General features: G+C 37.6%; 1 protein-coding gene across 17 annotated transcripts in view; it reads left to right on the top strand.

Moving 5' to 3' along the window:
- DLGAP2 (DLG associated protein 2) overlaps window positions 1–27172 on the top strand; it is a 465971-nt gene that overhangs the window by 132728 nt on the left and 306071 nt on the right. For 6 of the 17 annotated variants that reach the window (XM_033054082.2, XM_033054068.2, XM_033054069.2 and 3 more), the window contains exon 2: window positions 22450–22621. The exons of 5 other annotated variants lie outside the window; for them this stretch is intronic. In XM_033054082.2, coding sequence (XP_032909973.1) covers window positions 22564–22621 — 58 coding nt within the window. In that variant the 5' untranslated portion in view covers window positions 22450–22563. Of the gene's footprint in view, window positions 1–432; window positions 883–22449; window positions 22622–27172 lie in introns of those variants that run through there. 6 more of the 17 variants (XM_033054079.2, XM_033054078.2, XM_033054077.2 and 3 more) reach the window with 2 other exon arrangements.

The following is a 27172-nucleotide window of genomic DNA, read 5'->3' as shown; positions in this document are numbered from 1 at the left end:
AGAGTGATTTTGTTCATATATACCAGTATCCTTGAGAGTGCTGAAGGCATTTGAAAAGGTGCCACTGCTCTGTCATTATGTTTTATCTGTCTTTACTACCTCTCTAGGGTTTTTTTCCCAGTTTTAGATGTGTAGGTTTTGTTTGTTGTTGTTTTTTTGTTTTTAATGAGCTTTACTAGAGAGGTTTAATGCTCTTCTTAATTTACCGTCTTTCAGGTGATTATGCAGGATTCGTGGTATCACATCAGAGGAAGCTGCTGTAGATTGATGGGACCCCATCAACCACCCTGCCCACTCAATATTATAAAAATTTGTGTCGTCAGTAGTCATGACGTTTTGTAGGAAGTTGCCCATTTATGGATACTAGAGCAAATGATATCATCACAATAGGTGGCTCCTGTCTAAATAGGATCATTTGTGAAATGAGATTACAGGCATTTATCTGGGAAACAGGAGACAGAGGCACCTGCTTTATGTAATTGATATCCTGGGGAATTATTGTGTACAATAATCAAGAAAAATCTACATTTCTAATTCTATTATGTGGCAAAAGAACCTTTCTTTTTTCTGCCTGCATAAAACAAACCCCACTTCCACATGGAATAAGCTCCAGACCATGTTTTCTATTATGCTTGAATATATGGGACATGCATTGCAATCCTATGCTTGCCACACTGCTGCAGTATACTTGTTTTGCAGAGCTCTGTAGCAGGCTAGTCAAAGCTGTGACTAACCAGACCCTTGGATACATACTCTAATCTCTGGCCTTTATTTTTACAATGAATTTGATTTGTTCATTGATTGTATTTTTTTCTGATTTGTGAGAAGCTTCATGCTCTGTGTTTGGATGCTGACTGCAATACAGCAATAGTCTTTGATACGGTAAGTCAAAGATGACTCATTTCTTACTCTTGTGCCTTCAATTTATACTTTCTAAAACACCATCTCATCAGGTAAAAAATTATGTGTTAATTAATGTTCAAGTAGTTAATTTTCAACAGATGCTAGTCCCTTCCCTCTCCCGAGCACTTTGCACCATGTTTTTTTTCCTACTCATGAAAGCAATATGTTTGAACTGTCTTTAAGTAAAATGCTTTTGCTGTGATATTTTTAATTATATTGCCATCATTTTACCTATTCTCTAATTTCAACAATAAAGAAGAGAATAGATCACATGCAGAGATTTGGAACTTAACATGTGATGCTGGAATACAATAAGTTCAGTTCAATATTAACCTTTATTACAGTGAACACAATTGGAAAGGCAAAGAAAGGAAAGGATCTTTTCAGGGATTTATACTTCAGATAAAGTAGAAGGGTTTCAGTTTTTATTTGAGTATTAATACAGTCAGATACATTCAGCTGAATGAAATAAGAACCTTTATTTCACGTGAAAGCAGTGGAGAGAAAATGCCTTACAGAAAGACAGTTTTCTTTGTAATGCAGCGTGCAGAAGATTCAGTAGTACTCCTTATCAAGTGCACTACATGAGATAAGAGCAAAGAACCCCATATATTTGCTGCACAGTGAAGAAAGCCTTTACATTAGAAAAATGTTGCTAACAAAAAATGCTGCTAAGCAGAAATATTCTTTAATGAGCTTTAAAAAGTGCTGTGATCACACACACAGTATGCACTCTTTTGGATACCTAATATTAATTGTGCAGTAAGGGTTAAGATTTGATATAAGAATTTTTTTTTTTTTTTTGAGAAACCTACCTTTAAGCAGAGGTCTGTAAGATCAGTAGGTTACTGGGTCTTATTCAGTAAAATTCATTCAGTCCTGGTTTTAGAATTGGCAACTTTGCAGCAAGGGAATAGTGCTGAAATGCCTTGAAATGATTCAAAATGGGAAGTATTCTCTGTACGTCTTTTTCTCCTTCTCATGCTCTAAACTTTTCAACAGTAGAGGTTTGGGGTGCTCCTTTTTCCATGAATACTAGCCCTTCTAGTTCTGGATATGCCTATCCAAAAAAATCAATAAATTTATATTTTCCAGTATAGATTTCTGTAGGTATTTTACCAATGTAGGTAAAGTATCTTGCTCTTTAAAAGTTTATGCAGAAACAAAACCATAGAGGAAAAAAGAGAGGTCTGTATAAAATAAGAACAAAGGTTCAGACTGGCTGTCATCAATTCACAAGTTGAAATTTCTGCTGCTTTTTCACTGCTATGGAGAAGTTTGAAGGTTTTATTTCTGTAGTATCAACATGATTATTTTACAGACATGCATTAATATCAGTTCCTGCATTTGATCATAATTAGTTCATGGATCCATATCTGTCATGTTTCCCTGTCATTTGAGACAGACTACATCCTTTCTATTTAGCAACAAGTGACCAACATGATCATGTAGTGCCCAGTGCAGTACACTTTAACAGGTATCTTCTGAAACGTGAAAACAGTCAAACAATATTTTTGCTGGGTATATAAAATCTGTGTGTTTGGCAAAGTTGGTGACTACAGGCATCATTTATTGACCAAAACATGCTATTTTAAAATACTAGCAAGCAGGTGAAGGTGCTTCAACACATGAGCAGACTAAACAGCAGTACTGAGCCTGAAATTATTGTTTGCTTTTTCAAGAAAATACACAGAATAAAGACTATTATGTTTAAATAGTTACATAATGAGATTTACTTAATATGTTTCATGGAAATGTTTTTCCTGTAAAGGCTTCTTAAAGTGATCTAGAAAAATGAAAACATTTTCACAGATTTCCTTTGTGTATATTAAGTGAAAGCTAAAGGAAAGTGGCAGATACTGAGTAGAGGCCAAATTGTTCACACTCTATTTCAGACATACAACTGTAATGCAGCTTAGCTGATCAAATCTCAAATATTGAGTTGTTTGCAGGGTGCATCTTTTGGGAAACAAAAATTGTAAAAAATAATTGTGCAGTCACTGCTTTTACTAGCCCACCTGTGGTTTTGAAATATTATTTTCCAAAAAACTAAAAATGCATGAATAATTTTTACCAGTTTTCCATCTATTATAATTTTCCACTAAAGGAAAACAGCTGTTTGTTGTAAATAATAAAATAATTTTAAAATATTAGAAAAGGTAATGAACATAGTTGGAGTAATAAGCACACTGAAGGGCACATAAATAAGAGCAACCCATCCATTATGTTTAAAAAAATATATACAGTTCTTAAAATTAAAATAATATACAGAAGGAGAAATGACCATAGCACAGAGCATACAATGTTTCACTTGTACTTTATCTAATAAGTTTTAAAATTATATTTGGAGGAGTCATAGAACTCTGTAGCATAGATTACGTCATGTTAGTTATGCTCCATAAATTTAGCTTATTATTTCTGGCATTCTATTCTTTTCAACGTGTTTGAAATCTCAGCTGTATTTTTCTGAAAACTTTTTGATCTATATACTAGGAATTTTTCATCTTAGATATTTAATTTTTTGCTCTTGGCTTTTTCAATGCAATAAATTTATGTAATTAATAATTTGGATCTGGTTTCAAGGAGAAAAGCTTGATTTTATGCTGGAGTTCATCAAGGAAAATCATAAGTAACTGGACTTCTGTGCATTCAAGTTTTATGAGTGTAGTACAAATGAGACCAGATAGATGTCTCTAATGTGAATATAAAGGGAGCTAAGTCTGAACACAAAGGAAAGAATATGGGATCCACATTGCTATCATAAATAAAATCCTAATAAATTATTCTAGAGTAGCAAGCAAAACTAACTGACTTTTAGCACTAATTAAAAAAAAAAAATCCATTTAGTGATAAACGTTCACTATAGCACATGGTTCATGAGTGCCAGCCTCGTTTTCCTTGGATACAACAGGCATTACATTTTTTCTTTTTATATATACTTTAGGAATTCTACCCAAGAACAGTGAAAAGGTATGGAGTACATACAAAACCACACAACCTTGACTGGAGACCCCATGGCTAAATTAAATTGAATTCCTTTTAGTTTCTTCTCGTGTAATATAAAATATTCATACCTGCAACAATGAAGGATTTGCATAGATTGGTGCAATACAAATTATATGTTGTAGAATTTAATTGTTTTTGACAGATATGCTTGCAAAATTGATATTAAAGCTTGAAAATTCATACGAGAGTATGAATGCCAGCAAAGTAGTTCTGTGCAGCAAGCTATTAATTCCTCTTAGCAGTACATTACCAAGGTACAAATAGGGTAACAAGTCTGTTACTGTCAGACAACCCGCACAGTAGAGCATTCAGTGATATACAGAGGAAACCACATAGTAATTCATAGATTTCTTTTACTGAAGGAACGTGAAACTGCATCTTAGTTGCCATTAACATCTTCAGAGAAATGGCAGACAAATAACGGATGCTACTGCAGCTTTTGTGGTAGCAATAATTACTTGCAGTAATAAAGTCAAAGATTTAAAGGAGACCATTGCCCATCAAACTAGAGAGAGAAAGATATCCAAAGCAGAAAGCAGAAAAATTATTTAGCGATCATACGTTTCCATGATCTCTGAGAAAATGCATTCTTTGTCACTAGGTTCAAGTTTTAGCTGATATGTATAGTAATCTGTTGTCGCTTTTCCCAGTTCCAAGCACTCAATCTGACATTTGATACAAGAGCAACAACATCCTTTAAAATTTTCAGTTTATTTCCTAGGTGACCTACCATCATCAAATCCTTGGTTTCTAGGGTTTGAACACGCTTCTGCTGAAGCTGATGGCGAAACATTTGCTGGCTTTACTGGGATCATGATAAGGGCAACACACCATTTAGTAACAGAGGCCAGAAAATATCAGGCTGCTTTTTGCTTGTCAGATCCAGGTGCTATTCCTGCAGGCAGAAATCTCATAGCAGTTCATGAAGAGGGAGAGGACTTCTAGACTTTGTGTACTTTGCCCAGAGAGAGAGGAGGGGCAAGGGCAGGCCAGGCATGTCAAGATGAAATATTCCAGCAGCACGGCACAAATAAATGATAGTGTGGTGAGTGTGTGGCTCGGGGCAGCCAGGTGCTGTGTGCCCCCGCCGTGCTGCCTGCCTGCGTGCAGCACCACGTAGCACCTGCTGCCAGCACCCCAATGGGGTCCTGCTCTTCAAATGCCAGGATCTGAAAGGAAAGCAGGTGTTGGTGATCAGGTGTTACTTCAGCACACAGTCACAGTCACACTCCCTCACTGTGGCTGCTCCTCTCTATGTGATGACAAGGAAACCCAAAAAAGGTATTTAATCTCCTACAGAAATTTTGCTGCAGGGTTGGAGGGGGAAGTGAGCTGGCATTGCCTTGAGAAGTGGGCCCAGTTCAGATGTTCTTGTTTTTAATGGAATCAGGCACCTAAGAGGTACTTATACTTAAGAAGCGTGTCTTTGTGCTGGCTCTCCTAGAGAAAATGCCTAGGATAAACTCCCCCAAAACCTCATATTCCTCACCATTCACATCACCTGCATGGCTAGGAGAGGGTGCAGAACTCAGGAGCTGTTATATAAATTTCTGCAGAAATGAATTTTTAATCCTTTTTTTTCATGCATTTTTGGTCCTATAAATTTCATCAATGGCTCTTTAAGTGGAGTATTGTCATCTGGACAACTATTCTTTCATCTGATTTATTTCCCTTCCCTCTGCCCAACTGCTCATAGAAGTAACAGGGAAGAACTAAAAGAAATTAAAAACATATTTTTTCTGTTCACCCTGGGTGTTTGACAGTATTTTGTATCTATTCAGCCTCATTGTTTCCTCAGTGCAATCATTTGGCTTCTTCCCATTTGTGCAGCCATAATAGAAGCTGAAAGGAGGAAACATCTTAAACCAAGAGGAGTAATACTGTGGTGTCATAAAGATTGGCAGTCTAAATAGCTGAATCTCATAGGGAATCTTGATTTTATTGATTATATCTAGTCAGTGGAATATTTCTCATAAATATGTAGTCTGCATACATTTTCATAGACTTAGTTAAGCCTTAAATTATACCTTACAATTAGAAAATTAATTTGGGCTATTGCTCTTTACTGCTGTTAAAGCATTTCTCTCTCCACATTTTAACCATACTGCCACATATTGAAGTTGTGGTACCATTTCATTATTCCTTTAGCAGATTCATCTGAAGAGGTTCACATCCTGCCACAGACACTTGTTCTTTCCCACTCTATGCCCAAAGTGTGCCTAGTTGTGCTGACTTGGCTTTTTCTGTGGCCACACTCCAAACCATGGCTTTAACCAGGCATTCTTTTTCAAAAACTGCAGAGACAAGCTGAACAGGCCTTTGTATAAATTATATTCTTTTTTACCCTGTGTGCATGCAGTTCCATTTTATTTGCATGTTCCATTTCACAGTTCCATTTTAAAGCACACTAGATGACAGCTAGGTTGATCTAGGAAAAAAATCTGCAACTACGAGTAAGACTAACTTCAAAAAGAAATATTAAAAAGCTTGATACATTTTCCTGGTCTAAATGTTGGGTCCATTCTAGATGAAAACAAGTATGAACTTTAAATGCTTTCTAAACTGGGAAACTCCCCTTCCTGGGACTGTGCACAGCAACATAGCCTTTAGTGTTTGGTGTCCCTTGAATCCTGTTGTAGTACTACTTTGATTGATCCCTTATGTGCCTGTTGTGCAGTCGGTGCCTGCTTCTTATCACTCCCATGCATCCCAGACAGAATTCCCTAGATTTCCTATCTAGACACTTACTGCTCTAAATTAAAACCCCTGTGTCTGATCTGAGCATGGGGCTTTATTGATACATCTATGTTTCAGTAAGCAAGACAGATATATATATATTTGGTTTTTTATTTTTTCTTTTTTAAATAACAATGTGATCTTGAGATTTGCTTTTGATTTCATTTGTTCTCCTAGGATCTCATGTCTCCTGTACCTGTTCTCACCCAGGAATGCTGTGATGTGTGAGCAGGAGCAGGCTTTTGTTCACGTGCACACAGACATATACACACACATACACAGAGGCACACACACTTCCAGTAAGGGAGCCAGAAAAAGCAGTGTGTGCCCCCTGAGATACTGCCAGATAGCACAGGCCACAAGAGCCAGGGAAGACCCTAAAGACTTCCTGGTGCATTTCCTCACTCAGCTCATTGTCCTGCTGCATGGCCACACATGTACTACAATCAGTGCCCAAGCCTGGAGCTCTAGTGACAGACCTAGTTCAGTCCAAATTCTGCTTCTAACATATTTAAATGTGGGTACACAGATCTCAGTTAAGCCTTTTCGACAACTGAGTACATTTTAAATAACAAAATCAGTAAAAGATGGATTGTGTAGTGATGGGATTCTGAAATGAATAAAACTGTTGACTAATAATTCTAAAATTTCGACTCTTAATTTATAAATGAATAATTAACAGCATCTCCCAAACTCTAACTCGGCTGCAATTTAGCTCGCTCATGAATACTTCAATCTTCACTGTTTCATGCAATGCCACTGCTTTGCAAGCCAGGCCCCTGGGGGATCAATATATGTTTTTTTTTTCAGAAAAGTAGCAAAACAGTAATTTTGGCTTTTTGCCAGATGAATCCCTTTGACTCAGATATTTTTATTTCACTTGTGGTCATGCTTTTAGCAGCGATAATAACAGGTATTTGGGGAAAAAAAAGAGCAGGAAAAGTGTTTCAGGCACCTCAGTGAAGGGTGAAGATGTGACTATGCTGAAAGAGTTTTTGGTTGTTAATAGTTCATACGGGTTCCTTATAAGTCATTCCTCTGTAAAGTACGGATAGCAATACTTTGCCAGGCAGCAGAAGGCAGTGTCCTTTGAGATAAAGGTGCAGAAATTGCCCCTTTGATATATTTGGGAAGCAAGACTGATAAATTGATAGAAATTACACCTGATGGTGTTCATATGTGTTTCTTCCTATGCTAAGGAAGGGGAAGTCATCCTCACAGAAGGGCAGACATTTCTATTTATTCTCTCATGTCAATATGCTGAGATTCTGAAGAAGTCCAGTTAAAGTGACTGCATGCAGAAATCAGGGAAGGCACTTAGGGAACATGGCCACTAATATGCTCACTTTCAAATTTCTTCTTCAAATATATGTTCCGTTTCTTTAGATTTAAAACATAAAATTACAGCAGTAGTCAATGTGGGCAGAATTCAGATTTGCATTACCTTCCAAAAATTAAGGTTTTGAAATTGAAAATATATTGAAGACACACACTGCAGCTGGTGGGATTTGGCTGCAGACTATTGTGATGAAGTTCTTGAAAGTGCAAATCTTCAACACATTCTACACTTAATTTTGTTTTAGTTTTGAAGCACTGAGAAAGCGAGCTAGCCTGAAAGGTGCTGCATGAGCATAATACATTTGCATGAGACGAAAAGACAAGTCCTATGCACAATAGCACAGAGGCCTGGAAATTAATCCAAATATTTAAAACTGTTTGTCAAAAGATTTTTGTTTTAAAGCTAATTTAATGGCACAATTTCTGTTTTACTGATTTCAGTTCCAAATTCTATTAACAGTTCAATATGAGGCGATCAGCTCCTATGTCTTTTTCATTTAGCAGTGTCAATTTTATGAATACAATATTATGAATCTTTTTCTCCCTACCCCCTAAGGGTGAAGTAATATAATTTCTTGCTTTCTAGAGTATTCACTCATGTTAAATGGTCTTAACAAGTCAGTTTAACTGTCTGTGTTCAAATGGGTTACTCTGAAATCAAGAGAGTCCACATGCGAATTTCCAAGCAGTATGCCATTAAGAATCCAATTAGGAGTAGTCAGTTGGTTATGAAAAGATGAGATTTTAACAGAATTTCAGGCTGGAGGACTGCACAGTTTCTAGCCACCTGTGTATGGCACCTGTGCCCCTGCTCCATGAGAATTCAGACAGAGCTGATGTGGTTGAAATTTTTTTATAGACAATGAAATCTGTGAACAGATCAAGACCATATTGGATATTGAATAACAGAGATTCCTACAAATAATTTAAATTAATATTTTTATCCTTAAATTTATGTGGTCTTATTCACACAGCTGTGATGTGTCATGAACAGAAAAATAAGAATTGAGAACAGGATTCTGCACTACAGTTTCCAACACAGAAGGGGACACTGTGATTACTGTGCTAGCAGCTGTTCCCTTTAAATGAAGGACACTTTTACAGAGAAGTTGCATAGCATAAGAGAAGAATAAAATAACAATGTGGCCAAGTAAAGGGAAGTAGGGATCTACCAAACCTTTTCTGAACTTATAAAATCAATATATTCAGACATGCAACTGAGTATTGTACAGGTTGGTTTCAAAATTAAGTTCATGTGGTTTTCATTTGTTTTTAGCGAAATTATATAGATCCTCTTATTCAAGTCAATGGGACACTTACTAGCAGACAAAAGTGGATGTAAAGTTACCCTTAAATCCACCTAGAAGACACAAACGTAGTTATTTCTGCTCGGTCTATTACCATTTAAAGCTAAAACCTTGTCTCCTATTGACTTGTGAGAGGTTTCTATTAAAAATTATATTCATGAGGTTATGGAGTAAAGTAAGATGCCAGGAGGACCTGTTAGCTTTTCTTCAAGAGTTCAAAACCAGGCTACACACAACATGAATGAGAATGCTCAATGAAAGTTTGAAAATATATACTCCAAAGCTGAATTGGTTTTCCTCACATATTTTATGCATCAAAAGGAAACTGGACAAATCCGAATTATAGTAATCTTGCACCAGCTGGAGACCTTTTCTGAGGACTTTTTTATAGCTTTCTTTTTTCTCTGTTAGAACAAGAATAAAACAGAAAGTGGTGTTTCACTAGTAATGGCAACATTAAACAAAGAGGTTAATATATTAAAATAATAAAAAATATTGGACAGGTCTAATGGGGTAGTAAGATACAAATAGTATATGCTTTTGAGGAAGGAAAAAAGAGTCAGCTCCTTGCCTAAGAACTTAGCATAAATCTTAACTGAAAGTTCAAAGATCCCTATTTTCAGCAAGACAGTGTCAATTCATGTAGATTAATAAGAACATGTTTATATATCATCTTCTCTTAGAATATGAGATCTGATTTGTCGAAGGAGTTAGTGATTTGGCATTTATATGAAGCAGATTATCTTTTCAGCCACTGAGGCACTAGTTTAAATTATTCCAGATTTACATCTCTGTAACTAAACTTTAGTCTGGAGAGTTGATTTGATTTCCCCGAGTTAGCTTGAACTAGATTGCTTATTCACATAAAATGGCCTGTTTGCCATGTACTCTGCTCATGGAGTCCTTGCACTTGCCACCAATGTACTGCAGGGGTTAAGCATGTCTCTTCCAATACCAAAATAAGTTGTCTGGGCAAAATGTTGGAATCCATTTCTCAACGTGGTATGAAATTTTCTAGATAACCTCAAGCAGATGAAGGCTTTCCTTGCTTTGCTTTCAGCCTGCAGCAGGAGAAAGGAGCACCACTGAGCTATTTAATAATTTTTTTGAATATTGTTGCTATAAAAACTGCTAAACATTCATCTGTTAACCTTTAATGTTAGCCATAAATACAAACCTTTACAACTGGGATTTTTTTCTGTATTGACTCAAAGCAGTGGTTTTATTTCATTAACAAAATATCTGATGTGATGATTTAATTTCTGGAAAGAGTGTGTATTTCTGATTTCAGTCCTTGTGCTGGGTTGACCTTGTTCAGCTGCCAGACCCCCACCCAGCCACCTCTCATTCCGTTCCTTCAGCAGGACGAGGTAGGAAATAGTTTATGGGATGAGATGAAACAGGGAGGTCACTTACCAATTGCCATTATGGGCAAAACAGACTCAGCCTGGTGAAATTAACTTAATGTATTGCCAATTTAAAATAAGTTTGGAGAGTGAGAAGCAAAGAAAAATGAAAATAGTTCCTTTCTCCTGGCCTCTCCTTCTTCCCAGGCTCAACTTTACTCCTTTACACCTTACTCCTTGGCCTCTGCCACCCAAGGCGATGGCCTCTCTGCCGCTCCTTGGCACACATCTCCCCTGACGTGTCCTTCCATGGGCTGTAACCTTCTTGGCATGCTTGCCTATTTGTGGGTGCATTGCAGCTCTTCCAGCACAGTCCTCTCCCCGGGCTGCTGGGGAATTTCTGCATTGGTGCCTGGAGCACCTCCTCTGCTCTGCTCTCACCTTCATGCCCACAGGGTTGCTTTGGGGTTTTTTTGAAAGTTTATCTCACAAAGGTTTTCCTCACCACCATTTGTGCAGAGTTTTTGCCCTTCCTTACATGCGCTGTCCTTGCTGAGAGCCCTGTGGCAGCTGGAACCGGATGGAACCGGTTGGGACTGGCTGGAACCGGCTGTGTCCAGCTGGGGCAGCCCCGGCTGTGGCTCAGCCATGCCCTGCCAGAGGTGGTTAGATCCGGTTAGATCTGGCTGGAACCAGCTGTGTCTGGCTGGAACCGGCTGTGTCTGGCTGGGGCAGCCCCGGCTGTGGCTCAGCCATGCCCTGCCACAGGCGGTTAGATCCAGTTGGATCCGGCTGAAACCGGCTGTGTCCGGCTGGAACCGGCTGTGTCCAGCTGGGGCAGCCCCGGCCTCCCCTCACGGAGCCGCCACTGCTGCCGGGGCCTGGCACCCACACCCGTACTGTGAGTGCTTTTTCCCTTGGAATGTTTAAAACAGAAAGTTTGTCATTTATCTAATTATGTGTGGAGCAGAGGTTTAAAATGCCCCAGGTCATACGAATGGGGTGCAGGTAGGATGTGTAGGGAAACCACCAGAAAATTAAATTATGTAAGCTTTTGGACAGTGGCATCTTGCCTTTTCTCATGAGAAGGATGGAGTGTAGGGCAGATTAGCCTAAAAAATGACAACTTGATCTGAAATGTAAAAGTTGTCCCAAATTTCTTCTGTTTAAAACCTAATCTATTTTATTCAGTCTCTTTTGGAGACTGTATTACACACTTATCCATGGGAAGAAATTCAGTTTCTTGTGAAGTGTTTCGAAATAACTATATTTTAGTAAATTTCATAGTGTTTCAGTTAATGCTTTTCGAAGTATTTTAGAGGAAAGTCCTCAAGTTTGACAGTGTGGATCAACTATTTCAAAAACCATTTAAATGCAGGGTAAAAATATATTTGTAGAAGCAATAAGATTCATGAATTCTTTTTGTCCATCTTTGGTATGGTCCAACCCATGAGAGGTTGTACAGCATCCAGCACAGCAGAAAGCAGAGCAAATGGGCAGCAGAGCAGCCTGTGTGTCTCTGTGCCCTCATCTCAGCTCACCAGCACGGGATGAGATTCTTCCCTTAGAGTTAAGAGAGGGGAGCAGTCCCTGTTGCCCATGGGGAGCGCCTCTCTGTTTGAGGAGAAATGCCTCATGGCAGACAGGGTGCGACTGCTCATCTCATCCTCCAAGACCTCCCCTTGGAAGAGAGCACCAGGCAGCACAGCTCTTTTGCAAGTGGGATCTGACCATGCTCTTGAATGTGGATTGCTCCTCTACATATTGGTGTAGATTACATTCCATGTCACTTTGACTTCAATTTGATAGCAATGCTGAATTCCTTTCTGTACAAGTGCATCTACAGAGAGCATGTTCAAAGTATGCTCACATCTTCAAAGAGGTCCCATGGCAATGGCAGAACCATACAGTTGCATGTTTTTCAGATGTCTTCTGGCAGTGATACCAGTGTAAGTCTACAAGAGTTCACATGTAGGCTCATGTAGCCTCATAGATGTCAGAATAACAGCGAGCTTATTTAAATGATGATTTTTATGAAACCAAGTCTGAAGTAAATATCCAAGAAAACTGTATGATACCAAAAGGAAGTTAGACACTGGGAAAAAAAAAAGCACTTCTGTTATCTTGGGACTTTCCTGATGACAATAATATACAAAACACACTCAAGTGATATGTATAGCCTGTGCAGTTTGTAATACAGTTAAATTATTTGAATGGAGTCACATAGGACACAGTAGGCAGTGCTCATCCTTTTTAGCAGGCATACAGATATGCCTTCTAAAGAAACCATCACCATGCTATTCACAGTGATTCATTATGCTGTGGCACTGAAATGCAAGGTGGAAATGTAAAATACATTGTGCCTATTTTCAGTACATGTCTTTCCTTTGTAGGTATCTTGATTTATTATATAAGACTCTTTTGATTATTGCTACTAACTAGGTAATCAGCATTCAAATTGTAAGAAATCTTGGATTTTGCTGCAGGTCTGTCATGCAGTTTCAGTGGGACTGACCACTGCTTCTCAGTGCAAGGTTTTAGTATGTTTTTTAAAATATTCCTTTTGCATCAAGCATAGCTCTGATATTTACTAGAGTGAAGAGATAGGGATGAGGAATACAAGCAGATGACGTCTGCACTGAGGTGCAGTGATGGCAGGAGATCAAGGTGTTGGAGAGCTGTGATGCACACTAAAAGAACCTTTGCCTTAAGCAATTCTGCCTGTATAATACCAATACTGATATAGAACCAAACATTTATTGATTGATTGATCTTATTTGTTAGCTCTGGCTTCAGGCTTGGTCAAAAGCCTCAAGCTACCATGGATTGTCTTTTATTTATTTGACTTAATAATATTTGTTTAGCCATAATACTTCAATGAAGGAGGAAGATGTTAAGAAAAGTAACTCCTGAAGGTAGACTAATAGCTTGCATACAGATGATTAAACTTACAAGGAGATGCATATGGTGCAGACTTACTCTTGCCAAAGTTTCACAAGCAGGCATTTCCAGATTCTGGACAAAAATGTTGCACCACGCTGTGTCAATCTGTCTGCGCCTAAGGCTGACTGTCTCTTGGATGCATGGTTATTCTTTAATATCAGGAGCTTTACTCAGGCAGAATTACTGTGCAACATATTGTGCATCGCTGTGCCTTGCTCAAAGTGCTTAGGGATAAATGCAGCTCTGGCAGGAAAATTAATGTTTTCCTTTTCTGATTTATTTTATTTTAATTATGGAAAGTAGTAAAGTTGTTCAAAGGAACTTGCATTACATATATATAATGTTCAAAACTCAAAAAAACCTCACTCAAATATGCTCACAATCAATATTGTATATGCCAAAGTGTCAAATAACTAGGGGAAAAATACTGAGTTAAGTTGTCTTGGATGGATTTAAGAAATATATTGTAAAACTTTTATATTTACAAAATCCTCTCTCCTTCTAAGTGAGATGTGTTACCTGCAAATTTTAGGAAAACAAGTGAACTTGCAATGTTTATCTAAATTCTCTGTGTCCTTGATGATATTAATTGAAGAAAATATATGCACATATATGTTTATGTTGTTGATATATACACCATATATAGCAAAGTAATGTAAACCTTTTGCACAGTACAGCAACCTGCCTCAGTTATCCGAGCGCATCTCTGAAGTGAGGAAAGATCATTATCCTTATTTTGAAAATTAAGCAGAGATGCTGTCAGCTCCTCCATGTCCCCAAAGAGGCCTTTGGCAAAGTATGAAATTAAACACATTACTCACCAGTCTTGCACTACAGCTGTAACCACTGACCTGAATGATGGACACACTGCAGTAGTCTTCAGTCTTTCATAACAGTTATTCTTGGTTTTTTCTCCACATCTGATAACTGTGTGTGACAAAATTCTATGACAGCCAGCATGGCCAATGTGTTCTCTCTAGTAATTGCCCTAAAATTTCATATATCCTGTGCTGACTCAGGCAGCCTTGGCTACTCAGATAAATTGAATCTCTGGAAAGTTTGGGGGTGTGTGCATCTATGGGGACAGAAGATCTGGCAGAGATCTTTGATCTCACTGTTCCTGGAACTGCAATTAGGAACATCCATCTGTGACCCCACTGCAATGTGCCTAACATACTCCTGGACCAAACAACTTGTAAGAGTCATTACTGCAAACTCAGTATGTATTACTAATATCAAGACCATGCTGAAGTTCCATCACTGCATAATGCTGGTATGTGCTTTAGATCTACTATCACCCATAAACAATGGCAGAATAAAGCATTTAGCCAGAGTGTTTGCATAGCCTCCTAGGAAGTATCATAATTAGTAAAATAAGTGTCAAAAATGCTTGACAGATAATAAAGACCTTATTTTGTAAACTATAGCTAATTTTCTCCTGAGATGTGTTGACAAAATTTCATCTAATTTAATCTGAATTTACAGTAATATATGATTGTGGTGTATATATCAACAACTGTGTATCAGGTGGTGTTGAGCACCCTTTCTTTCTCATTGTTATTTCTCTCTGTCCCTTCAGTCTGACTTTTATAAATAAAAGCACAATAGTGAAAAACATCAGTCATTTCCCTTTCTCATTGCCTTCTTTGGGAAATGGATGGGTGCACAGGAAAGGGGAAAAGAGACTTCAAACTCTTTCCTTGTATCCTTTCCTCATTTTATGTCTGTGTCTGTAAGGATTCTCGAGGCCCAAAGTTGTGATTGCAGTGAAGGATGTGAAGGTAGACTGCTTGAAATTGCACAACTCTTTTGTCTTTTCCTTTAGTTGCAACACAGAAGAGTTTAAGAGATTCCCTAAAGGAGCAGCCTAGTATTATGTTCTTTAGAAAAATATGTTTTTGTTGGTATCTATTACTCCTAGAGTAGATTTTACTTGTGTGAGAAATGGCCTTAATATCACCTAAGACTGATGATGTGGACAAGGATGGTACATATAAGCAAAGGTATAGCATAGTATTACTGCTCATCCAAAGTCCAAAAGTCAATTACCCAGCCATTGGTGTCTTCATAAGACCAAACATAATTATGTCTTTTTAATTCTTCTTCTCCTAGAAAAAACAATAGCAACATCAGCCAGTTTTCATCATGTTTTGTATCTCTTTCAAAATATATTTTTTCTATACCTACCCATCAATTTTAACTTTTTCTGTGCAGGCAGAACCTTGCATTTGTGAAAGATAAATGACTGAGTGCAAGTTCACTGCTTTCAGCTCTGGTGCACAGACTGGAGAAACTGTAACGTAAATGAGTGTATATCAGTTCACATTTCTCTGAATTTACATCTTTTCACATATGCTAAAAAGCACAGCTGGACATAAACGTGGCATTCTTCTATTTTGTCTCAATTTTGACAAGTGACTGCAAGATGCCATACTTTTTTAATTGAAGAATTGTCTCTGATCTTAGATGCATCTTGATGCAAGTCTGTGGAGAGCTAGAGAATGAATCTGCATCCTCTGGCAGAACTCTAATACCTAAATATTTATTATGAAGATTTTACCTGATTGAAAAATATGCATAACATTTAGTCTTCAATGAGACCTTTTTTACTAACGTAAGTACTCTGTACAGAACTTGATTATGTGTGACATGCACACTAAAAAGGCCCTAAAAAACTATTTTCAATTTAACCTTTTCTTTTCTTCCAATCACTGAGACATCTTTTGAGAACCCTTAAATCTTGTTTTCTTTTTTGCAGCCGGGAATCTCATTGTTACCCATTTCCTTAATCCTCATCTTCCTCAAAGTGGTAAGGTTTTGTGGAAGGGTTGAATCATCACCATCATATCATGGTGCATGATGCCACCAGGGAAAGGCCTGGTTATTCTTGAAGGATCTTTTCTCTTTTGATATCTAACATGCACTGTTTTAATATAGCCCTAAGAGAAGCACCTAATACTGCAGGGACCTCCAGTTAATGGCAGTTCTCAACTTCAGCTCCCTTGTGTAGCACAAGTATCTCACCTGTACCCTGGCCCATGGAGGCAGCATGACAGGCTTTCTTCTCTTCTGAGGAAATAGAACAGAAACGACTTGATGTGGAAACTGATTATTTCCACAGCACTTTTATTTCAGTAGAAAAGAATGTAAGAGGTACCTTCAGTACTGGGTACTGAGTTCAGTTCACTAGGGACCTCCATGGATAAGGAATATCTTTCTTTAGGAAAAAAGCTGAGGGGGTTTGGGGTTGTTTCTGTTGAAGTGGGAGGTCTGTCCCCAAGGCTTCTGTAGCCAGTTCAGGGCATATAGTCAGGGAACAGTAGCCCAGCCTATGAAGCTACCAGCTGGCATAGATCCCTTGGTCACATAGGAAAAAATCTCTGCCTATAGCTTCAGGTTTAGCATATGGAGATGAGCCTTTTTTAATCCATCCTGTGTGTGGGTTCAACTTCTTAAAAATAGTTGCTGCAGCTGCACACTTTGAATCTCTGTTCATTTGAAGTAGGAGGGATACTGAGCAGGTTTACAGCACAGCATCTTGAAGCAGTATCTCCTCTCTGCCTTTAATTCTTCTGGGACCACCTTTTGCACAGGCCAAAAAGGGGCTCTGTTTATGAGCCAACATTCATATGAATGCATAAGCACTGTCTAAAGCAAGTGTGAAAATGTTACCAAGTATTAACAGCACATTGAATAGACCTTTCAATTATTCATTGAGACCCTACTTATATTCCTCTTTGGCATTATACTTAGAAGTGTAACAATGCATTTTCTACAGATTTTATGGATTAAAAAAATCATAGGATTAGCCACTCCATAAATTAATCCTGGTGTATGTTAAGTAACTTATCTAAAAATGGATGCTTCCTATATAGGAAATGAATAATTAATTTTGTTTTCCTGGTTAAAAAAAATCCCTCAGGTGCTTTTCTGTTTTCTGCTGAAGCTGAAATTTTTTAGTCCTCTGACAATGTCTTACACCCTCCAAATATGTCTTGTTTCTATGGAGACACCAATGAACTGCAGCTTGCATTCTTCTGCATATCACAATACAAGGTTGCTTCAGAATTTTCCCTGTGTTTCACTGTCTTGTCTTTTAATTAGAAATTAATCAATAGGTTCAGTACTCTTGTTGTCTCATGCACTCACATATACATGCACATGCACATATGATCCCTGTGACTGTGAGCTAGCCTGTAAACACAATGTATGCTTTCAAAGTTTTAGAGAACAGCACATTTTAAATTGCAGCTTATAAGACCAGAATTCTGAGCTGTATTGGACAGCAGTGTGGGCAGATAGATATCTTGTATGCAATAGATGAGATGGAAGGATTTTATATCTCATGCTTTTCAGAAATAGGAAGGATGTGGGGAGTTCTGGAATGAACATATAATATGTTGTTTGCTTCTTTGAATTCTATTAATATTATCTTATATTTTTGTTTGGCTCCTCTCATAATTTTTTGTGAAATATCACCCCTCATCCCTCCCACCCTGTATGATGAGTTATTGCAGGATGGTTCTGTAGATCTGATTCTCTGAGCCGTATTGTTCCTCCGTTGTGAGCACAAGGATTCCTCTTCAGGGCAGTAGGAAGTAAACACTTGTGTGGCAGAATATGTGCTAGCAAACAGCCAAAGAAAGAAGCTATGTAAATTATTTTGTTTATTAATTAAAAATGTACTGTGAAGTAAACAGTGAAGTATTTTTAATTATCAAGAACCAGTGAGACTGAAATGATGCCAGAAGTTGTATGCTACTGTTAGTGAGCCCTTTGAAGGCAATAATATGTCTATTCTTCCTACAAGGTAGTCTGAATTATTTTCCCCTGGTTAAATTGAACATGTAAAATGTGCTGGTGCCCTGATTTTGTTTTTGGTTTTGGTTTTCTTTTCCTTATTATTATTAGCTCATATTATGCTGAAATAAAGTTCCAGTAACAATTCAAAATAGCATTTGCAGAGGCCTCATAACAGATAAATGTTTATGTAAACCACCTGGTGATGGCAACAGATTACATCCGATGCTCAGTTTGTGTGCTAAGATGTATCCTGAGCAACTTTTTTCTCATCTTTTCTTTGTGCTACTTCAGCAGACTGTATCCTCCTGCTGTCTCATATGTTCATTGTGATCTCCTCACAAGTAGGGTTTTTTTTCCATTTTTTAAAAGCCTTCTGAAGTTAATGATAGTCATTAGTTGTATTTAAACAACTAATAATCCAATGAAAAATAAAGGGTTTTGATGATATACTTCTAATATTTGTTGCCAATATATTTGTATTTATGCTAATACTTGCACATATACAGATATATATATACTCACCTTTCATCACAGTTTTTGTTGTCAAACTGAAAAGGTAAAAACACAATTAAACCTTGTATAGACATAATTTATGAAAGAATGTTTTGTTTGAAGTCTATGAACACTTATTGCACTCTCAATTTATTTCAACTGCTCAGTGTTTTTGTTAACAGACAGAAAATAAGGTTTAACCTCTAAAAGGGCCAAAGCATTACTGCTTTCTCAAGGATAATAATTGCTGCTATGCAAGCTAGCACGTAATGGTTAAATATATCCTTGCTTTTGCCAGAAACTAGTGGAGTTGGAACAGGGATGAACATAGCTTATTAAATATAGCTCTTATGAAGACTGCTCTATAATTACTGTGACTTTTCTTTGTAGCATTATGATCATAGGCTGATAAAAACAATGAGTCGTGTGCTTTGAAAAGGCCAAGAACTATTCAGCCAAAGAAAAAAGATTGTACCTAGAGTAAGAGCCCTGTTAGTTTTCTTTGAGCAGTTTATGTAAATAATACATTATAAAGGGTAAATAACTTTCAACAAAGCTCCTTCCACCAATAAGAGTTAAAAACTTAGAGGAGAGTGCTCCAAGGAGAATCAAGAATACTTCATTTCATTAAATCAAATACATATCCATGAGCAAATCTTTTGATAGTCCTTTTAATTGAGACTTTTCTTTTGTATAAAAATATATGCTGAAAATTTTGAATGTCTGGAAATGTTTTCTGAAAACCTCAGAATGAAATGACCTATATGCTCAAAATAATATGATTGCAAAATGCCAGATTGTCCTTTTCTATCAGCTCTGTCACTTCTCAAATTCAAAACAGTTCTGGGAACCTGAATTCAAATATTTTCCATCATTTCTAAACCATGAGAGATTGCCGTGGTTTTTGTCCTCAAAAGAAGAACGAATGTCAAGGGTATGTTCTTTTGGTCTAGATTATATCCATTTTCCCTGGGTCTGTGTTGATATGACTGGGGAGGCAGCAGACCCTGAGGTAGTTGCTGTATGTCAGGAGTAGTGAAGTGAGCTTTTCAACAAAGACCTTGGACAGTGCCAGAATCCACTGTCTTCAAGAGTGCCCTTGCTTGTGAAGCTTTCTCCCATGTGTACTTACTGAAAGCTAATTTTTTAGAGGCCAAAACTTTGACACTGAAAAATTCGGCAGCTCGTGTCTTCTTAGTAATGAAGATTAATAATATATTTTCTTATATGTAGATTTCATGAGGTGATTGAGGTTCATCAAAACTGAACAGCGTACTGAAAGTCTGGAATGTGAATCAGCAATTTCAAAGACAAAGTTAGGGGTTAAGAATTGTTGGTATTTGCTGTCATGCTCTCAGAGCTGGAAGGTAGACAGGGCCACCATGTCTAAGATCAGGGATGGGTATGCTGCCTTTTCAAGGAACTACTTGACAACTCCTTCTGTGAACCAAGCCAGCTTTGTATTAACAGAGTAAGGTTCATTGCCTTGACTACATGTACTGGAAGATTTATCTGAAGGCTCATTCCTGATGGTTATTATTTACTTTCTCACTTCTAGCCTAATTCTCAGTTAGTGTGTTTGCAGGTCACCAGTAACTATGCAGGTAAAACAGGTCTTTTCCTTCTCTGTTTATGCTTTTTGATGTTTAAAAAACGCCTCTCATGCTTTCCTTAGTTATGCTGGAAATGTATTTGGAATTGTTTGTGTCTGAGTTGCATTCATATAAATTCTCACTATGTGTGTCTATTTATGTAAATAATATTATCTTTTATTTAATATTATTTGTTTGTTATCACATACCCTTTTGCACAGCCTTAAAGCAACCTAATTGCTTTATCAATTGCATGGAGTTAATTCAAGGGTCTCAAATCTGTAAGGGCAAACGATGGTATGAAATAGTGAGTATGAAGAGGTAAATAGAACGGACAACTGTAGAAAGAAGTTCGAAACCTATTCTGAAGCAACTTTCCAGTAGGTGTGGTTTAAAAAAAAGCAAATATATAAGCAGTCAAATTTTCTCTGCCAAGGTTTCACAAATGGCTTTCTGGTAATGCCACAATTAAACATCAGTCAATTGAAAAAATAATAACTTAGTGAAACCAATTAAAAGGAATGATTTTGACAAATGGGCTTTTAGAACTTGCTGCAGAAACCTTGGCTGATGACACATTCCAGTCATCCAATGTGCTACTATAATGATTGGTCTCTGTTTCAGCCTTATTTAACAGTTTCATTAATAGTATTAAAGAAAGCAAGTGAACAGCATGTTAATGAAGTCAGCAGATGATGTAAACAGCAGGAAACAGAAAATAAACGATACTTAGAGGTTAGAAACATGAGCAGGAGGAGTTATCAATGTATCATATTCTGATTGAGAGAAATGAGACGCTAATGCATCTGCAATAAACTAGTTCAGAACTGATTTTATATGCCTAGTACATATTAATTAAATACATAGAAATATGCACATTCAATTAAACTTAAACATTTTATTTTCTGGTTGTGTAAGGTCTGGTTTGTAGTCAGTATAATGTCTAAAAGGAAAATACTGTCTTTGAAAGAATGTGCAGATAGATTATGTAAAAGACTAGACATGTAATTGCTGAGTTTCACACAAATAAGTGGATTGTAGAAGTAATTTACTATTGTTCAAGCAAGGGTAACGTAAGAGGAAACACTGAAATGTAATGAATGAACATAAAAGGAATGGAGAGGAAGACTACTGTTATCCACATATCTGAAATGTGTAAACATTTAGAAAAGATATGACTTATTTAGCATTACCACAAGTTTGATATCTTATCAGGAAAATGTTCGTTATTAGACAAAAGCATTCTCTAGCCGTATTAAATCAAGATTTAAAAAAATATATGTACACAATGTAGTGCAAATCAATGGAAACCTAATACAGACCCTAGGCTTCCACTCGCATGCAGAAATGCCAAGTCTCTCCAACACACCTCGCTGTAAATGTATGTTACAGAGTTCCTAAAGAACATATCTAACCTATACTTTTTTCTCCCCTTACCCAACAATATTCAAATTATAGGAGAGGAGACTTCCCAAGTGCTCCATTCAGCAGGCCCAATCCCACACAAGCTCTAAAATATTTCCCCTTTCCTGGTGTGGTGACATGCACACTGCAGGCAGACTGACAACTACCTCCTCCAGTTGGAACATATAATCATCAATACCCTTCTGAGCTCATTTAAAATGTGACTAACTTAAGCCTCAGCTCATACATTGTCAAATCCCACTTGGTGAGTCTTGTTCCTGTTCCAGCTGGAGATGGGCCCACGCTGGAATTTGGGAATCTAGTTTTCATGTTCCAATATTGAACAAAGAGACTCGGACTCATTTCTAGTTTCCTAAACTGCAGTCATGTCTGTAAGTAAAATGCTGAAACATTAGTTGTCTGGGAAAAAAATAAATGAGTGATGATTTTAAGAGATATGCTGTGGCTACTCAGTGCAGTAGCTTCCAGCTTTTTGGTGCTGTTCCCAGAAATGCTTCAACCACAGTGAGGAGCTCAATTCTCTAATTAAAAAAAAAAATTGTATCAAATATTTTTCAGCTTTACACTCTCAAATTAAAGCTTAAAAACCTCCAAGGAAGGAAAGGAGGCCAGATTGGAGGGGGAGGAGGTGAGAGGAAGGAAACGGGTGGAGAAAACCACTATATTCCCAAGATGCAAGGAAAGTTGAAAAGTAGAAGAAAAAATATATTAAATCAGTGTAAACTAAGAGGTAAGTTTAAGGCATTTTTTTACATTGAATGTATGTTTTGTTGGGGTATTTTTAGCAGTAAAATTCTGTATACTTTACAAACATTTGAAATACATTTAAGTCAGGTAATTGCTTTTATTTTTTTCAATTTCTTCTTCTGTAAAATTGATCTATATTTTTATTAAGCCTATCAAAGGATGTGTTGTGCTGGGATTTTGCTACTTTTCTTCTGTTGCTGGATAAAATTGTCTATTACCTCACCAATGACCTACATGAATTGAAACTACATCCCATGGCAGCAGACAGGTTGTTTTGTTGTAGAGCTCAGCTTCAAAAGTTAATTGTTTATGGAGACTTAATGGGCATTGTGGTCCTACTTACCTACCTCACTGCAATTCAGTAGTGTGTTAGTGTAGCTTAGGAAAAGAGCCCCTGAAGTAATAGATTTTGGTATAGTTAGGAAGATAGTTGACCTGTGTTCTCAACTTGAGGTCTTACATTGTTTATTAATGTTGCTGTTATTGCTGTTTGGTGTGCTGCCTATGCAGGGGTCTTGCACGTTAAGTTTTGATCAGAGACCACATGCCAGCTGCTGAATAGTAAAGCTTGGTGCACTTAAAAGCTCATTTATTACTGGAATGTTTGTTGCTGTACTGCCAAGAGCCTGCCAGAGACGCAATGGAATAAAAATATTGGTGATTAATATGACTGTGCTTGTATTGCTGCACCAAAGACTTTGCACAGTTAAGTTTAGAAAGGAAGGAAGTAGAAATCTGGAAAAGTAGAGGCAGGTGTAAGGAGGTTCTGCATAGCTGTACCAGCTGGGCAGAGCAGGGAGGCAGAGGAGTTCCTGTAGCCCTTGGCACCTACTGCATATATAGACCAGGTTACTTGCAGTATTTTTATTTGTGAAGGTTGGGAACAGTGTAGGGCAAGTGCAAGACAGCTGCCAAAATTGGAGAGACAAAAGCTCTCAGTAGCTGATAGTGAAAAATAGTACAGGAGATGGAGCTCGTAGAGAATGCTGCCACCTTCCTGTCTGATCCATATCCAGCTTCTGTTGTGTCTGGTCCTCTCAGGCTGGAGGTCATACTGTGTTTAAAAGCTTCTGATGTCTCAATTGTTCATGGTTTTAACCAGTCTCGTTTTTTAACATGTTTACACTATTGATTTCAAAAATATTATGAAAATAGGTTCTACAAATTAATGACATTGTCTTTGGTATAATCCTTGTGTTTGAGTATTTTATGGATTGCCTCAAGTGTTTTGACTGTGAAAAGTGAATGCTTATCATTGCCACTTTGAGCTGTTTGCTTATTAACTGAAAAGTTGTGGTCTGCTTAGATTCCTCTCTTCTCCAAATGTCTGGCTATCCTTGTTCTTCTCTGTGCATTTTCTAGTTATGTTATGTATCTTCAGCGATTCAGGTGAAAATGTTAGTGATTTGTTGCCTTCTGAAGACATGTATGTCTAATAACTATCCCTCCTGCTTGTGCTCACCACTTAGCCTTCCTTAACTTTTCTAAATATTTTTTTTCAGAGTTGAACTGAATACTTAACTATTTCTACAGATAGCAGTTACATAAATATATGCATGGCAGCTGTGCACTTCAAGATGAATATATTATGGATGAAGAGCTTGAATGCCACAGTATTTGTACTATTTTTATTCAGACACATCCTGAGAATTTAGCATCAAATGGCCTAATTCTGATCTGAATCTAAAACCAGTGAATTAAATCAGAAACTCCTACCAGACTTCATAGGAACAAGCTCTGCTTTGCCTATTAGAGAAAAGAGCTTGACATCACTTTCAGAATTGTTCTGATTTGTGCATGGAGCTAGATATTATGGGCAATCTTTTGCAGAAAAGGAAACTTGGGAAGGAAGAAACCCCAGTTGTTTAGTGGATGCGATGGTGGCATTGAGGCAAACAAGAAGATGGAGATGGCTGAGCAACAGAGCTGTGAGGGGTAGGCAGGGAGAGCTGGCTGGCAGCTGAAGAGTGAGGGGAATGAAAACACAGCCCAGCAGGCAGGCAGGCAGCAGCTGCAGTCACAGACCCCCAAAAGTGGCAGGGGTGCTACTGCATTGGTCAAATACTCTGATATCAGAATTTCTTCAAACTTCCAAAAGGCCTTGGACACCTATGAGGGTAAATGGGAATAAGGCATCCCAAGGCACCTATGGCATTTTCAGTCTTGAGGCTTCTCAACAGAAATAAAAGGCAAGATCGAAATTCTGCTTTAGAACATAGTGGACAACTGATTACTCTTGCAGTTTTTTATTTTGTTTTGTATAGATTAATGGAAAGCATTTTCCTCAGACATTTGGAAATCATGACCTATATTTTAAATAAATTCTTAAATAAATAATTAATATGGCTATTTAATCATAACTCCATCACCAGACAATAATATCTAACAAAGGAATTAATCATAATTATATTCTTCCCAGAACCTGGCATGTGTTCTTGTTCTTTCTGATCTGTGGATGCTTTGAACAGTAAGGGAACCATTTTAAGCTCATACAGTTTAATTTAGTATGAGACTAGAAGGAAAAGAAATATTTAAAATAGATTCTACATGGAAATAGAGTAGAGTTTGGGCATTTTCTCAAAGTCAGATGCCTTTGCTCATTGCTAATACAACAGAAGAGAAGTAGGGGAACAATTCAGATTGCTAAAAACACCATACATAAAAATTAGACATATACTTAGAAATAAGCAGCTATCCATAGGAATTGATGTGTTGGCATTAGTACATCATTTACCAGGGGTGTTCCATCAGCTTTACTTCACATCAGATGTAAGACATAGAGTGTCGTGAAGAAATTTAGACTGGCATTAATAAAGCTGTGCATGGCAGCACTTCAGGAAGAAAAGCTGCCTTTGAGACTGCTTTTTTGAGGATTTATTCAAGTGTGCAAACAGGTTGAATCTAGCCAACTAAAAGCAAGATTGGGTAATAAACAATAAAGGCATGTGCTACCATGAGCTTTGTTATATTCTCCGATTGTCATTTCGAGACAGAGAACACCTCTCTGACCTGAATGGGAAAAGTCTTGGTAATATCTCAACAATTCATTCAATGCAGTATTCACCCAGCTGCAGCTGGATCAAATGGAATGGGAACAAAATGATGTCAGCAATTTAAGGACTCTTTGACCTGAGTTTTGCCAACTGGTCTGCTGGTAATTGGGAACACTAAAGGCTTTATCATTGCACAATACCTGTTTTGACCAAATGCTGTCCTTTTCCCTTAAGTTGTGCCCTAGCAGAGTGTCCCTTGCATTAAGCATCTCTGTATGACTAATTTTTGCTCTTTCTACACAGTGTGTATTCTTCCATTGTCCCTAGGTTTAGAAAATAGATAAATATGCATGAGAGTGGAGAGAAGAATGGAATGCAAACCCTTTTCCTCTTAGAAAGTGATCTAAGCTGGCAGACGACAGCCCCAGTAGTTGCTCTCCATGTCTGGCATGCAGAAGGCACAGTAGATGACACTTCATCTGAAGCAGAAATATCTAAATGCTAAATAGATTGGAGAAAGAAAGGCATTGTTTTTTACTGTATCCCTACATCTGATGTATTCCATGCAAAATGCTACACAAAGAAAAAAAACCAGCTAGAACAGTCCTCTATCTTCCACCATTATTTATATCCCTCTAGGGAATGCTTACTCTCCTGAGGTGGCCCTTCTTTCCCCAGTAGTACCTTTTTCATCAAGGACACTCTGTGTGAAGTCACAACAACTGCTAGAAATGCACAAAGTTCCAGTGTGAACTGCATCCTCTTACTTTTCATCACTGCTATAAACAGACAAAAAGAGAATCAGAATCATTTAGGTTGGAAATGACCTTTAAGTTAATTGAGGCCAACTATTGTACCAAACTGGGCTGTTTGAAATACTGACCATTTACCTCACTCCAGGTGGCGTTCAGTAAGTGATAGATCAACCAAGAGAAGGGGAAACTGAATCTTCAGTTAATAACTATATTAAAATGAAAATAGGCACTCAATATGTGAGCACAGATTGCTATATTATTACTATACTTATTTAAAGAGGTTGCCTAAATAGGAGGTTTTTTCATGCCAATATTTGCCCTGGGAATGCAACAGTAACACCAGCTTTGGCCTAAAGTCTAGGATTATGAGGCGCAAAACACTGTACTGACCTCCAGTGTCAAAGGTGTCTTTGAGTTCCTAGCTGCTTAGTTTTCTTCTGGGAATGCAGTCATGATTTGAGCTTTTATGCTGAAAGTACATGTTCGACAGATGCCTTAAAGTGGAATTATTTAATAGAATAATAGCTGAGTTTGGAAGACATCCCTGGTGATTTTTCTGTCAGAGCTCACCAGCTAAAATCTGGTTGCCCATGACACTGTCCATGTCAATTGGGTTTTGTCACCAAGAATGGGGACTGCACAAACTCTCTGGGGAATGAATCCAATGTTTTATTTGTTTCATGGTGAAAAAAGTTTTTTTCTAAATTTTGAGTGGTATTTCCTTTATTTCAATTTGTGCCCATTGCCTCCTATACTGCCAGTTGATATTCTGAGAGGAGTGTAACA

Source organism: Catharus ustulatus, chromosome 3 (genome assembly GCF_009819885.2).
Source record: "Catharus ustulatus isolate bCatUst1 chromosome 3, bCatUst1.pri.v2, whole genome shotgun sequence".
Classification (NCBI taxonomy): Eukaryota; Metazoa; Chordata; class Aves; order Passeriformes; family Turdidae; genus Catharus; species Catharus ustulatus.
Note: the sequence above shows the minus strand (reverse complement) of the source record. Positions and strands in the feature narration are given on the sequence as shown.